This window comes from Pithys albifrons, chromosome 18, assembly GCF_047495875.1.
Source record: "Pithys albifrons albifrons isolate INPA30051 chromosome 18, PitAlb_v1, whole genome shotgun sequence".
NCBI lineage: Eukaryota > Metazoa > Chordata > Aves > Passeriformes > Thamnophilidae > Pithys > Pithys albifrons.
The window spans coordinates 4,348,503-4,362,344 of NC_092475.1; the positions used below are offsets into that span (position 1 = coordinate 4,348,503).

The window sequence follows — 13,842 nt, forward strand, 5'->3', positions numbered from 1 at the left end:
AGGGCTGGCCAGGAGCTCTCTGAGGGCAGGGACCTCGGTGACACTGAGGAGCAGGAGGGGCCAGCTGGGAGCTGAGGCCCTTCCTCCAGGCAGGGGGGAACAGGGACTTCTGCTGGTCCCAAAGGGGGAGCACAGACTGGAGCAGGAATCTCATCCCTCCTGCTGCACCAGAGGCCCGGGACTGACACCAGCCCCTTTGTCCCCCACTGCCTCCATGTTAAAACTTTTATTCCTGTGGCCTTGTTTATCCTTCACTACAACCCTTAAGTACAAGAAAAGGCTTTGTCCATTCTGTCTGTACGCCCAGAGCTTCAGTCCCAGCTTTCAGGGAAGACATAAATTGGTCACTTCACCAGTTGTGCTGCAGTGCTGTGCTGTTTTTCTGCCCTTTCAGAGATGCCTCAGGCTCCCACACCCAAGCTCATACCCCAAAGCCCCAGTACCTGCAGCAATGGGAACTTGTAAAAGTTCCACCATTGGTATCTGCAAAGGGGGTGGAACCAAACAGCCCTTGGGAGCAGCTCTGCCTTCTGCTCAACCCAGGCAGGGTTTGGCAGGGTCAGAGCAGGACCCAGCAGGCACAGCAAGGGCTGAACATGTCGCAGGAGGCTGCAAGAGGCAGCTCAGGGACACCAGCACCAAGGGGCCCCAGGAAGCCAACACAAACCTGCAGAGCCCTCACACAGCACGGAGCTGTTTACAGAGAGAGGCTGCAGAGCAAAGTGTGGGCAGAGGATCCCATGGGAGTCAAGGACAGGGAAGCAGCAGCACTGCTGCTCTCAGGGAAGCCTTGGACCACACAGGCCAGAGAAAGCAAGATGCTGGAATACTGTGTCACTTCTAGCAGCCCTCAGACTGGAAGGCTGAAGTTCAAAAAGCTGCATTTGGTTCTCTGAACAAGTCACCACGATCATTCCTCACACTGGAAATGTTCCATGGGGAAGCCAACAGGGCTGCAGATGAACCTTCAGGGCAGCATGCAAGGGGGATGAGAGGTCCTGGAGAGACAGGCTCCCAGGTAACAAGCCCAGGGGCTGGGCCACAGCCCCTGCTCCCCTCACACCAGCACTTGGCTCAGAGGCTGGAACATCCATAGGACGCAAAGTTCAGCAGTGTCAGTAACAATGATGTGCCTTATGGCTGGGATCTGAGGCTTTCCTGGGGAAACAAGGGAATTGCTGCCACAACTAAAAAGACATAGTTACACCAGAGTAATGGTGATTACACAGGAGCAGTGATGATTTCTCTATTTGCCTCAGCTACTGGTAGGGCAGGGGAGAGGCAGTGCAATTCCATCTCCATACTTGCAGTCACACTGGTTGCTGTGCCAGCAGAAACAGAGGCACAAAGCAGCTCCAAAGGAACCCTTTCAGTCCTCCTCATTTCACAGGTGTGAGCTCAGGTCCTGCAGGAGGCTCCAGGTGAGCCCCAGCAGCCCAGGGACTTGGCTCAGCACAGGCTGGGGTAACATAATCCTCCTCAGGCTGAGCCCCCAGCACAGGAACCACAGCAACAGTAACAGGGAGCAGTGTCTGGATTTGGGTGTTTGAGCTCTATTCCAATACCGTGCAGCACTTCCCAGGCTTGCCAGAGCTCTGCAGCCAGGTTTTCTCCAACTTGGCTTGGAGCCCCAAGGTTGTAGGGAGTGATGTTACCAAACTATGCACAGAACAGTGGAGGGAAACATCAAACATTTACATGTTTATTATAATTACAATTTACATTACTCCAAGGAGCAGCCCCACTGCTATGTTCTAATCTTAGCAATAAAGTCCTACAAAAATAAATCCAAGCTTTTACAGGAACCTAGGTCAATGCATAACTAAAAAACTCGAGCTATGTAAGGGGTTCAGTCATCAAGGTGCTTTTTCAACAAAATTCCCTACCAACCAAAAACAGGACACATGCCTATAGCAATTTAACCCACTTAATTCATGCAAACAAAGGTAATCCCTCCCTCCCAGCCCTATCCCCACATACAGATTTTTAAAAACAAAAGAAAAACAACTAAACTATTTACAGTGTGGGGGTATAGAGGAAAGAAATTAAACATGCCCATCTTTTAAGCTTCATTATAACAGACTTCCATCCCTAGCTGAATGAAAACATTCCAAAGTCTTCCACCACAGTCTACAGAGAACTGTTTGCATTTGGTGCACAGAGGCAACAAATCAGAGCTTGGGGTCTCCTTCCCAGAGGAGAAAAACTCTGCACTGAGCACAGGAGGGGACACTCACTGCTCCTGTCCCTCACACTGTCCTCTCCATGCTCCATCCAGCAGATCCACCCAGGAGCTCCACACGCCCAAGGCATTCCCAACGCTCTTCAGCTCGAGGGAAAGCTGTGGATCTGCAGTACCTCCAGCCCAGCACCAGCCTACAAACAGCTGTACAGTCAGTTACACTACTACATGATCAACACTCCAGTATTCCCAAGTGACAATATACACAATTCCTCAGCACCAGGAATCCATTCTTCCAGATACCAAGCGCTACTTCACAACTGCTGCTGAGAACTGTGAGACCAGCAGCACCAAAGAATCCGTTTAGTTACTCTGAGCAAAACAAATTAGAGCTGGTTTATTTCAAGTGAGCTTTGGTTCCGTGTTAAAACAGCACGATTTCTCTTCTCCAGGGTTCAGAAAAGGAGTCTGACTTTGAGTTTAGGCTACAGCAGCCTTTGAAAGACCCAGAAAGAAGAACTGTGTAAGTTAGTCTGCACTTAAAAAAACCCAAACAAACCCAAAAAAAGACACCCTGAAGAAGGTACCCCTGAACACATTCCCTCTTCCAAAGAATATTCAATATTCCAGCTGACTGTTGCTGGTCCAAAAGAAGTCCAGAATATAAGCAGTAGTACATGAAGTTCTGTCACTTGAGCTGAAACAGTAAACAATATGAACCATTTTCCCACATTAGTGCAGCAGTTGGTTGTTTTCTCTCTATATACAGTTTCACCGTCTCAGGAGAGATGTTCGAACCTATTCAGAAGAAAGGTAGAATTAGATTTGGTATCATGGAGATCTTCTCCCAAGAGAAAGAACAGCAGCAAAGCTCACACCCCTCTATCAAGTGAGATGCTTAGCTAGAAAGGATCAGCTCAAGGAGCTCTTGCTTTCTCAGACAGGTGGGCCCAAGAAATCAACAGCACAATCAGCATGTTAAACACCAGATTAAACCACTCCTATCTCCTTCTACCACTTAGATCAATCAGATCCAATAATGAACAATTCTTGATATATCCATGAGACCGGGAGAGCAAGAGATAGTTCAGGCAAGGAGTAGGAGACAAACATGGCTGAGAGACAGTATTTATTCCTACTAGAGCACTTGCCTGTGAAGTTACACTCTGCCAGTACCAGCTCTGTGAGTGGTTTGGTTTCGCCTTGCTGCTCCACTCCCCCTTCCACCTCGAAATCCCCCTCGGAAGCTGCGGCCACGAAGGAACCGCCCAGACACTCCGAATGTCTCTGTATTGAGCTTCCTCTCCTCAGCCCACGTGGTGCGCCTGGAACTAAAGGAGGCTGCATTCAGGTTCAACAGAAACAAAGAGCCACCAGCTCACCTAGCAAGGAAGCCTCAAGCCCCCAGTTCTGCTGAGCTGAACCAGAGGCAGCTGCAGCACACACCAACTCAACCTGTCTGCAGAAACTCTGCCAAGGGAATCCCTCAGGCTGACACTGAAGAGATGTCTGCCTTCTCCAGGCACTTGATAACATCAGTGTTGGCAGTGAAAGCTGAAGCTTTTCCTTCATATTCCCAACATTTAACTTAATGCATTTCCACAGCCAGACCTGACCTCCTCCCTGCCCCAGCTCCAGGCTTAGCTCACTCCTGTCTGCAGCTGCACCTTCAAGCACAGCGTGACCCTGATGCCTCCTCTCCCACAAACCAGATAAGGAATTTGTTTAAAATCATGGGTTCAAAGACAGTACTGGGAAACAAAACTGGAAATTCCCGTATCATAGTTTAGGCAAGTGTATCATACCAGCTGAAATGCTTTTTGTTTGATCCCACTGCATGAAAGTTGGTCAATATCACTTGTGAGCCACTAAATGTGTCGCAATACTGACTTTTAAAGCCTGTTTTTCTGACTTTCTTGCATTCTGAAATCTTTAAATAATTTTAAACCATGTCACACAGATAATGTCTAGAAGCCTTTAGAAAACACTCACCTAGATTTCAGTTCTGAAGAAATGTTGTCAAAGAAAGACTTGGATTTATCATAATAGCAGTTGGGCCCCAGCAGATCCTCCTCTGCATTACCATCATTGTTTTGGGTTGCCACTCCAGGGTCCCCTTTTTCTTCCCCTGTCTCTGCTTTCTCATCTGAAGATAATGAAATGTATTACACTTCTTTGAGGCACACTGCAGAGCCATCTGTTCTCCTGCTCCCTCAAACAAGATTTGAGATGTAATCATGCAGTTTCTCAGAACGAGTTGGTCTATGCAGTGTTTACTACTAGCTCAGCAATTCATATTTAATGAAGGCACAAACCTTTAAAGTTTAGTTTCTTCTTGAATTCTTTATCAAGTTCCTCTCTGTTGAACTGTGCATTTGCACTTTCAAAGTCAAAGTCACCTTCAAACTTTATTGTATTTTCCTTCACAGTAGCTGGTCTGTTTTGTCCTCTAGAACGGTTTCTGGTTCTCCTGTTTCCTGAAAGCAGGAGAGTTTAAACACTTGGTAATGCACAGGGAGGTTACATGACTCGCTCAAGACCAGAGGAAACCAGGGATAGAACTCAGGAGTTTCTGGCTTCCAGTCCTGTGGTTAGGCCACACCTCTCAGAAAGCAACTTCTGAATTTGGCTGTAGAAGACATATTACAGCAACACTTAACTTTCTGAGCAGCATTCCTGGATGTCAGTCTTACCATTAAGACAGAGTGCACCCAACTTTCCTTCCAGAGTGCAGAGAGGAGGTCAGAACAGGTACTACAGCAAGAAAAGCTGAGAGAAGTGGGGTAAACTATCTTTCCTGTCTGCTCTTCACCTGCAAGCACAGCACTGTAATTACCCCACAAACTTGTCATCATGGCAAAGAGAAGGAAGTTTGAGAAAATCCACCCAAGACTCATCCACCCAGAGAGAGAGCTTGTACTCGATGCAGCTTCTGGTTTCCAACTGAGCCACCATTGTCTTTTTTGGAAAAGCTATAACCCCTTCTACACACAAATTAATCTGAAGATCTGAGAGTCTGAAGTTTTGTTTCCTGTCTTCTCATTTTGCTTGGGCAGAAACATCTCTTTGAATTTCATTTTCTTCTGCCCAATGCTTAAACTGCTATTTTGAGGTATGGAAACACTCTGCTCTATAGAATTGCAGGCTCCATAGTTCCTGTTATAAAAACTCTGGAAAGTCTGAAACAGGCTACCCTCCCCAGTAAAAATACTTGAGGCTTCAGAGAAATCCAGTCACTGCTGCCAACGCACAGCATTGATTTTTATAACATACCTTCAATTTTCTAGAAATGGCACTAAAATTTATCCCTGGAACGCTCAAGAACCTGTTTTGTTAGGGAAGCATCTCTGGATACCCAAAGCCTTATCAAGCTTTATTTTGCTCTCAATCTTCTGTCAGGTAAATTAACACCACTTGCCTTCACAGGCAACCATGACTGTTTAGTGTCAGCTTAACCTACCCGATCTTCTCCTTTGAGGTCTTCTGTTCTCATCATTCACCTGCCCTTGGGTTTGCACAGGTGCTGCCTGAACTGTATCTACTGAACAAGAAGGATAAACTTAATGAAGGGGCAGGAGAACAAACGCAAAGCAGCTCAGCCTTGCAGTGCCCCTCTGCAGGAAGCTGCAGGCAGCCCTGCAGAGCCAGGGGGTGTGTACCTACCGCTGGCTTTGCTGCCGGCCGGCGGCACCTGCCGAGCACCGCGGGGAATCCCCGGAGTCACCTTCCCTGGGGGCAGCTTTTGGGAATTCACACTGTCAACAGGGCCAGTCTGAACAGCCTGCTCCACCATGGGGCTTTTGCGGACTGGGTGAACAGAGGGAAAGCCAGCACCTGGAAAAGAGCCCAGTGACTAAGTGCCTCTTGGAAAACATGCCAACACCATTCAAACCCTGCCCACTTCTATGGAGAAACCGTTTGCTCAAGAATTACTCAAAGCCTTGAGTGTGAATCATTACAGGCCAAGTTTAAGTGCCACATACTCTATATGTAAGGCACCACTGCCATACAAGTCACAGCTCTCAAATCCAGAGCATCAGTATCAGGAAATCTACCCTTTTATTCCTTAAACCAAGTTAGACAAACATCACATAACCAAGCCAGGTCAGTCCCTCAGTTTATACCAAAATATAATTTCTAGGTGTATTCTTGGTTATGCAGGATTTTACTCTACATGATACATTATATCTGAAAAGAAAAAGCCATCACTTTGAAACCATTTAAGGAAGTTCCCCACTTTGTCAAACAGTCTTGCAGCAAACACTTAAGCACCTCAGCTATATCCCCTTTTGTAAGCTGTTTTTAGAAGTCCTTCAACTTCATGGCTTATTGTTAGAGCTTTCAGACAAAGAAAACCTGAAACCAGACCAGGATCTCAAAGTTACCCTTTTAAATTCCTTCTTGGTCAAGGCCAAAGTGTTACCAAGACTTCTGTTGCTCTTCCATCCAGGCTTATTTATTCACACTACAAAACATGTAAATACTTTTCATGGTTTGGTATACCTTACACCAATTATATCAAAAAGTGACAGTCTTCAGTACTCAGAAGAAACACTGCATTCTAGGTTTAATTAGAAGGCTTGGAGTACTACAGGTTTATGTAGTTATGCATAAGAACTGCTTGGAAGCAAATTTTAACTGATTATATTAAAAGAGCAAGAAAAGTGAAAAGCTGAAGAGCACACACAAACCAAGCCACTGACACTTCTGGGTTACCCGAGCCCACATGAGATATACCCAGTAGGTTACATCATGCAGGTTCCCAGTTAATGTACACCTGGAAAACTTGCAAGGAAGACAGACATATCCTAAGGATTATTGGGTAGGACAAAGCTGGTGTGCAAGTTTAACATGAGAAAGTTTCAAAGTTTAGCCAGACTATTGAGAAACAGATAGATGGCCAAAACCAGAGAGTAAGTGAAAAGCTTCATGCCAACACAAGCATACATGCTTAAGCTAAAAACAGATGAAACTAATTACCATGTTTAAATGCAGGCTGCACCTGGTCTCTCTGCTCTGAGGATGGTCAGTCTAGCAACTCTACTCAAACTCTTTAAAATGTTTTACACACAGAAGCAAACACCCAGAACTGTTATCTCAGCTACCCACCACTCAGGAGCTGCTTACTGTTAGTCATGTTTTACCAGCTGGGAGTCTGGACAAGGTACAATGCCCCATCATGCAGGCAACCTGCCCTGATGTTTCCTCAATCACAGAAATACTCCTGAATTTTCAAGTAATCTAAGTCTGTAACCACAAGGCCACCCACAATTTAAGGAGTGGGCTTGTCTTTCCAGGAAAGGCTAATTAATTCCTCACCCAATCCCTGTGGTGATACATGTTCCTGGACAGAATGCAGCACACCAACATCCCTAAGCTTCATCTCACTCCTGATACTTACACAAGAGGATCCATTGTCATGGTTTTTCCTTTCTCCTGTCTCTCTAATTGGTAATTCTAGGACAGGAGGAGTAATACTTCATGTAATGGAAGGCAAAAAAGGCTGGGAACTAGTTCTACTGGCATTACCCATATGAGCATCATCATTCTAGGAGGGGTTAACAAGAACAGTGTTTGCAAGTGCCATGCAGTTCTTCCAAATATTTGGAGTCCTCAAACTGCTGTTACCCTTGGAAGAGAGCTGATGGGGCTCTGAAGACATGTCAGGCTCTGAAACAGGTTGTGGAGACGGAGAAGAACTAGGGCTGGAAGCAGCTGCTGATGCTGGAGGGCTTACCAATTTCTCTGAAGACATAGAGGGAAGAGAGAGCAAAGATACATGGATAAGATACCAGGTAATGAAACATCTGAAGGACTTGGAGAGAGATACAAGAATCTCTAGAACAGCATTAGAGCAGCTTATTTACAGCCCTCTCTGGGAGTACAAGTTCTTTTTACATGTGATGTGTATGTAAGGTGTTGTTAGATAAAATGAACTTGCCTCAACTGTCAGGTATTCATGTTACTTTCAGAAAGAAACTCGAGTTATTGAGTTTGTTTCTTTCCTGTGCATGTGTAAGTGAAACACAGACCTCCAGGGAGTAAAATCATTGCACAAAGTTAACTACTTGTTCACTGCTCACTGCAGCCTGACACTTGGCAAGGAGTATGGTATCAGTTACTGTTATTTGTTTTCACAGTAGGTGCACACAGGACAGTACCTTTATTCCAGCAAGTAGAGTTGTTACTTACCTAAACCTAAGGAAGCTGCATACTGCTGGCTAAGCAAAGAGCTGGCAGCAAGCTGGCTGTAAGGTGGCATACCTCTAAACGGGCTGTAAGGCACATGTGGCTGAAAGGATGATGTAGAGGCAGAGCCCAGTGAAGACTGTAACAAGACAAAGTACATTTCCATTTATTGTGTCCAGAAGTCAACTTGCTTGGGCAGCGATTCTCTACTAAAGCATAAGTCAACACTCAGAAGGGTTAGTTTACCTCTTTATGATTTACCTGCATTCTCAGCTAGCTCTGGCTTTTGTTGACTGAAGTCTTTAATGCTGCTGCTATTTTAAACATTACAACAAAATTCAGGATGCTTCAAACAATCTGAAGATTCCTGGAGACACTGACTGGCCTTCATTTTTATACATTTACACCAAAATCCAGTCCTCCAACACCAATGTTTTATCACAGCTTTCTAGCAACACTTCAGGCTAACTTACTTGGACAATGGCAGGATCTTGTGGTAGAGTATGTTGAGCTTTTGGAGGTTCACAGACAGTGATGTCTTTGATGTCACTTCCTCGAAAAATAATGTATTCATATATTTCATCTCTGGGAGGAGCCGGTCTGTCCGTGGGCCGGTCCTCAGTTCCGAAGGATCGCACTGGAGCATTGAGAAGAGGACTGTTAGTGCAGGATTCCCAGTGCAGCACCGTGCAAGTCAAGCTTTGTGCAGTTAAAAAGGATTCCTGTAACACTTGCCAACTGTAAAAACAACAACGGTTACCTCCAGAACCCTGAATCTTCCTCTCACACATCTGTTCCCTCAAATGGCAATTTTTTCAGCAGCCTGTATAAACAGTTTTGTTTGCATCAAGCTGTGACAGTAAAGACCACAGACCAGCTGGAGTGAAGAATCCCACTCCACACCCAAGGACTCACCCACAGAGCTGAACTGCCACACTCCCCTTCCCTCCCCAGCACCTGTCCCATGCAGGCATTCAGCTCCAGACAACTGCAACACACCAGGGAGAGGCCCCTGAAGCAGCAGGAGGAAATCTTAGAAGGCTTTTGAGCTCAAATTTGCACCTTTGGTTTCATACATTTATTATCAAGTTCTCAATGATAAGAACTTGCTATTAAAATTCCCTCTCTACTCCATGTCACTGTTCTTATAATTAACATGACTACAAAGCAAGTTTCCAGTGACAAATCTAAAACTTCAGTCCCTGGGGAGCCTTTACTGAGTCCCAGCTCTCAGGACACTTGAGCAGGCACTAACCAGCAATGTTACACCTCAGAGTGGAAAAAAAGGCTTCAGCTGACTGTGGCAGCCACCAGGTGAAAGTGTAAATTAATTTGAGGCATTAAAGGGGAAGAGGTCAGACAATTACTGGATTGTTGCTACAGGAAAAGTAGGTGGCAGGGTTGTACCAGACACTGACATGTGAAAGCTTGAAATTTCAGCCACAAGTTACAGAAGCTCACACAGATCACTCATCTAACTGCTTTGTCTTCATGAGCCTTTGCCAGTTTGGATAAACACCAGCACTAGCTCATGCACATCTTCTGCCAATGGAAGAATTCTGTACTGGAGTTCCATCCATCACTTCTAACAGGTTACCACGGAAGCACCAAAACCTTTCTGTCAGGACACGCCACAATTCCTGCAGCACCTTTACAAATTACATCCTTAGGAGACCTTTCACAAGCATTGCAGTGCCACAGTCTGTGGTGACATACCAGCCAGCTGCCACTCCCACTGCACAGCTGGAAAGACAAATGCACAGACAGCCCTGTCCCATGGACTGGGGGGGCAGAGGGCAGCACAACTTCCCTGGAAAAAGGGCACCAAAGTACACCCACTGAACCCCTGGCACACCACACTGCTGTAACTTCCCAGGAGTGCTGGCAGTTGGAACCAGGGATACACAAGAGTCCCATTCTGAGAGGAAAGGCTGTATCCAGGTGGATATTCCCCCAAACAGCAGTTAGTGCTCAAGTGCTCCCCACCCCTGTGAATGTGCAGGTGAGCTCCCAAGGAACAGGTCAGTGCCACTGTCCCTGCCACTGCTCAGCACCTCAGCCTGCACCCAACAGGAAGGAAACCTTCACGGGTACAAGGACAAGCTGTCAGTCACTTCCTTTGAATGGCCATCTTCCATGAGTTCCTGGGGTAAATAACCTCTCCAAGTTATTTTAGATCTCCAGCTGCTGTTGATCATATTACAGCTGTAACCCAGTCAACTAAAAGCAGATTATAAACTGAAAGCAATGCTTGTGGCCTTTTGGATGTGAACTGTACCACTGACATCCCAGCTCAAGATTAGATTATTACAGCACACAGCTCATGGCAAGACATCCCAAAGGCATCCAGGGACTGCTGCAGCATTCCACAGCAAACCTGGAAAGCACCACAATCAGCCCATCAACTTCCACATGACCTGCAAAGCCCAGGCAACCTCTCAACTGGCTGGTCTCAAGGTTTCTAACTAAAAAGGTGGAAAGCCACATCCTTGTAGACAAAACAGCAGTGAGGGCATGTGAGAGAGTTGTAGGAGTTGAGCCTCCCTGTACCTGAAGTGTTTAACTGTTTCTGGGACAGCACAAAGTGCACTTCAAGTTCCTGCAGAGGTGGGAAGGGCTGTCTCCCACAAAGTTGGTGACTATTGCTTGCAGATGAGCAGGAAATCAATCCCACACCACTGCAGCTCGTGTTTTATAATACAGTTCCTGCTCATGTAAGGTTGCTGAGCTCAACCTCTGAAGGAGCAGGAAGCATAAGTCAGTGACTAAAACAAAGCTTACATGGATTTTTCTCACTCAAAACCTCCAACTCCTTCAGACTTCCACAGAAAAGGGAGTAAATTTCTTGTGTTCACTACTGACAGGACAGTAATGGATTTAAGCTTCTTTTATTTGTAGTTTAAGTTTAACATCTTACAAGACAGACAACTTTCTGGTAGTGATTAACTAACATATGGAATTGCCAGCATTTGAGATACTGTGCATGTGTTGAGATTTAACAAATATAAATCAACTGAAATTAGCCTGGCTTTGAGTGAAAGGCTAAACCAGATTCCTTCCTGAGGTCTCTTTCAATCTACATTTTTCTTTGTATCCCTTGAATGATAAAAGTCAAGAGATGGCATTTACATTACACATTGAAGTTGTTTAAGCCTTATGCAGTTGCATCCAGGGCTTAACACCAATTTACTTCAACTGTGTATCAGTAATTCATGGCTCCTCTAACCCTTCAGAGATCAAGAGTTTTAAACCACTGTCCCCACCACGTAGGGTCAATATTGCTGGCCCCAACTTCAACACTGTTCATAGTTCTGACACTAATTTTGATACAAAGCCTCTAAACTTGAAAAAACCCTCTGAAGCTAAAATGAAAAGCAGGGTTTGTGCTGTGAAGTTCACAGAGCAGTAATTTAAGTGGGGGGAAAAAACCATATTCTCCATCTATTGTCACGACTGCTTCTTCAGCATTCCAGTTCATCAAAACCTGAACACTAAGAAACCAGTAACTACAAGAGCTGCCAAAAATCTTATCCAGAGCATGTACTTACTAACACCATTAAAGCACTTTAATCACACATGCCTTTGACACACACCACTTCAGCTCTGAAGCAGCAAGTGCTCTCTGTAAGGCAGAGCTATGTGAGGAACCATTTCTACTTGCTGGTGGGTCAAGGTGAAGACCTTCCTGCATGCACAGAAAAGGAACTGCATCCTCTCAGCAACCTCTCAAGTACCTTGAGTGAAGCACGAACATAAACAGCTCCATTTGCACAGTTAAATAAACAGCTGCATGCCTGGAGAGAAAGTGAATTTAAGAAAATTCACACTTTTAATGTCAGGATACACACTAATAGGTGACAAATAGTGCCTAACATCGCATGAACACTCTTACACTGGACAAACAGTGTGACACGGGCTGCCCTGAGGGTTGTTGTGAAACTGGCAAGTCACTGTCTCCTGCCAGCAAACAGGCTTTCAAAACAAAAGGTGTTTGTTTTGTGAACAACCAAGATGGGTGGCTGAAGGCAATGAAGAACATATCAACTTCCCAAAACAAGGAAGTGCAAAATCCAGGGAAAAAGAGCTGATGCACATTAACTGAAGTAGCCAAGCTGGACATGAAAAGAAGTGCAGAAATAAGATCATGTTTTAGAGACTGAACAAGACAGGACAGGTTTTACTGAAATATGGGAGTTCCCAGCACAGGTGACGACTGGATCCAATGGACACCACTTAGGGAGACGATACAGATCAGTAGTTCTACGGTGAAACAAGAGGCAAAGCCTTTTTGGGGAACCTGCAAGGTCGGCGGGGCCAGACCCACGTGCGGGAGCCCCCACAGCGCTCGGTGCAGCAGCTCCCACCCTGCTCACCTGAGCACAGCCCCGCGATCGACCACGGAGCGAACAAAGACACAGCCACACGAGCTCCGCTCCCCCCAGCGCCGGCCTGGGCCCCGCTCGGGCCGAGCCCCGGCACGGCCGGGCAGGGGGAGCCGAGCGGGGCGTCCCCACAATGGCCCGGGGAGCCGGCGCTGCCTCTGCCCGGGCACTGCCCGAGAGAGCCGAGCCCCGCCGAGCCCCCCGGGCCGCGCCCGCCCCTCCGCCAGTGCTGACTCACGGGGAGCAGCAGCGCCCGGGGCTCGGGGCTCCGGCCCCGCCGCATCCCCGCGGGGCGGGCGGGCCCGAGAGCCGCGCTCATTGTTCAGGGCACGGCGGCCCCGCCGCGGCCGCTCCGCCAGCGCCGGCCTAGGCCCGCTCGCGCCCCCCGCAGGGCCCCGCCTCACCCTTGGCCAGCGCCACGGTGGAGTTCTCGGTGTCGATGGTGTACAGGATGCCCTCATAGCGGATCTGCGCCTTGGAGATAAGGCTGATCTTGCTGCCGATGTAGGGGGTCCCCGAGCTCATGGCGGCGGCGGGGTCGGTGGGGGAGTCCCAGAGGCGCGCGGAGCCGCCGCGCCGCCCACGCGCACTGCGGAGTGGGGACCCCCCGCGCCGCCTTATATAGGCCGAGGGGGCCGGAGGGGGCGGGGCGCGGCCTCTGCGCATGCGCCGAGCGCTGTTGACCAGACGGGAGAGACGGGTCAGACGGGGAGGGGGAAGGCGGGGGAACACCCGCGCGTGTCACGTGACCCGCGCCCGCGAGGGCGCCACGTGCGCCGGGGGCGGGGCCTGAGCGCGCGCTGCGGGAGGGGGGGCGTGGGACAGGGGGGGACACGGTGGGGCATTGGGGGACACTGAGACACTGCCCGTGTGTGACATTGGGGGACACTGTGGGACACTGAGACACTGCCCGTGTGTGACATTGGGGGACACTGTGGGACACTGAGACACTGCCCGTGTGTGACATTGGGGGACACTGGGGGACACTGAGACACTGCCCGTGTGTGACATTGGGGGACACTGGGGGACACTGAGACACTGCCCGTGTGTGACATTTGGGGACGCTGGGGGACACTGAGACACTGCCCG

General features: G+C 47.9%; 1 protein-coding gene across 4 annotated transcripts; it reads right to left on the reverse strand.

Moving 5' to 3' along the window:
• Positions 1-1,689: 1,689 nt before the first annotated feature.
• On the reverse strand, positions 1,690-13,419 carry LSM14B (LSM family member 14B). Of its 4 annotated transcripts, none has more exons than XM_071572639.1 (10): positions 13,158-13,419; positions 8,845-9,008; positions 8,375-8,510; positions 7,811-7,927; positions 5,846-6,016; positions 5,643-5,720; positions 4,498-4,659; positions 4,175-4,328; positions 3,334-3,513; positions 1,690-2,980 (listed from the first exon to the last, which is right to left on the reverse strand). In XM_071572639.1, exons 1-9 carry the CDS (start codon positions 13,417-13,419, stop codon positions 3,342-3,344), a joined length of 1,416 nt encoding a protein of 471 aa, XP_071428740.1. In that variant the 3' UTR covers positions 1,690-2,980; positions 3,334-3,341. The 4 variants fall into 4 exon arrangements, with proteins under 4 accessions (XP_071428740.1, XP_071428739.1, XP_071428743.1 ...); XM_071572638.1 differs by having other exon boundaries at positions 5,643-5,723; XM_071572642.1 differs by lacking the exon at positions 7,811-7,927.
• Positions 13,420-13,842: the final 423 nt, after the last annotated feature.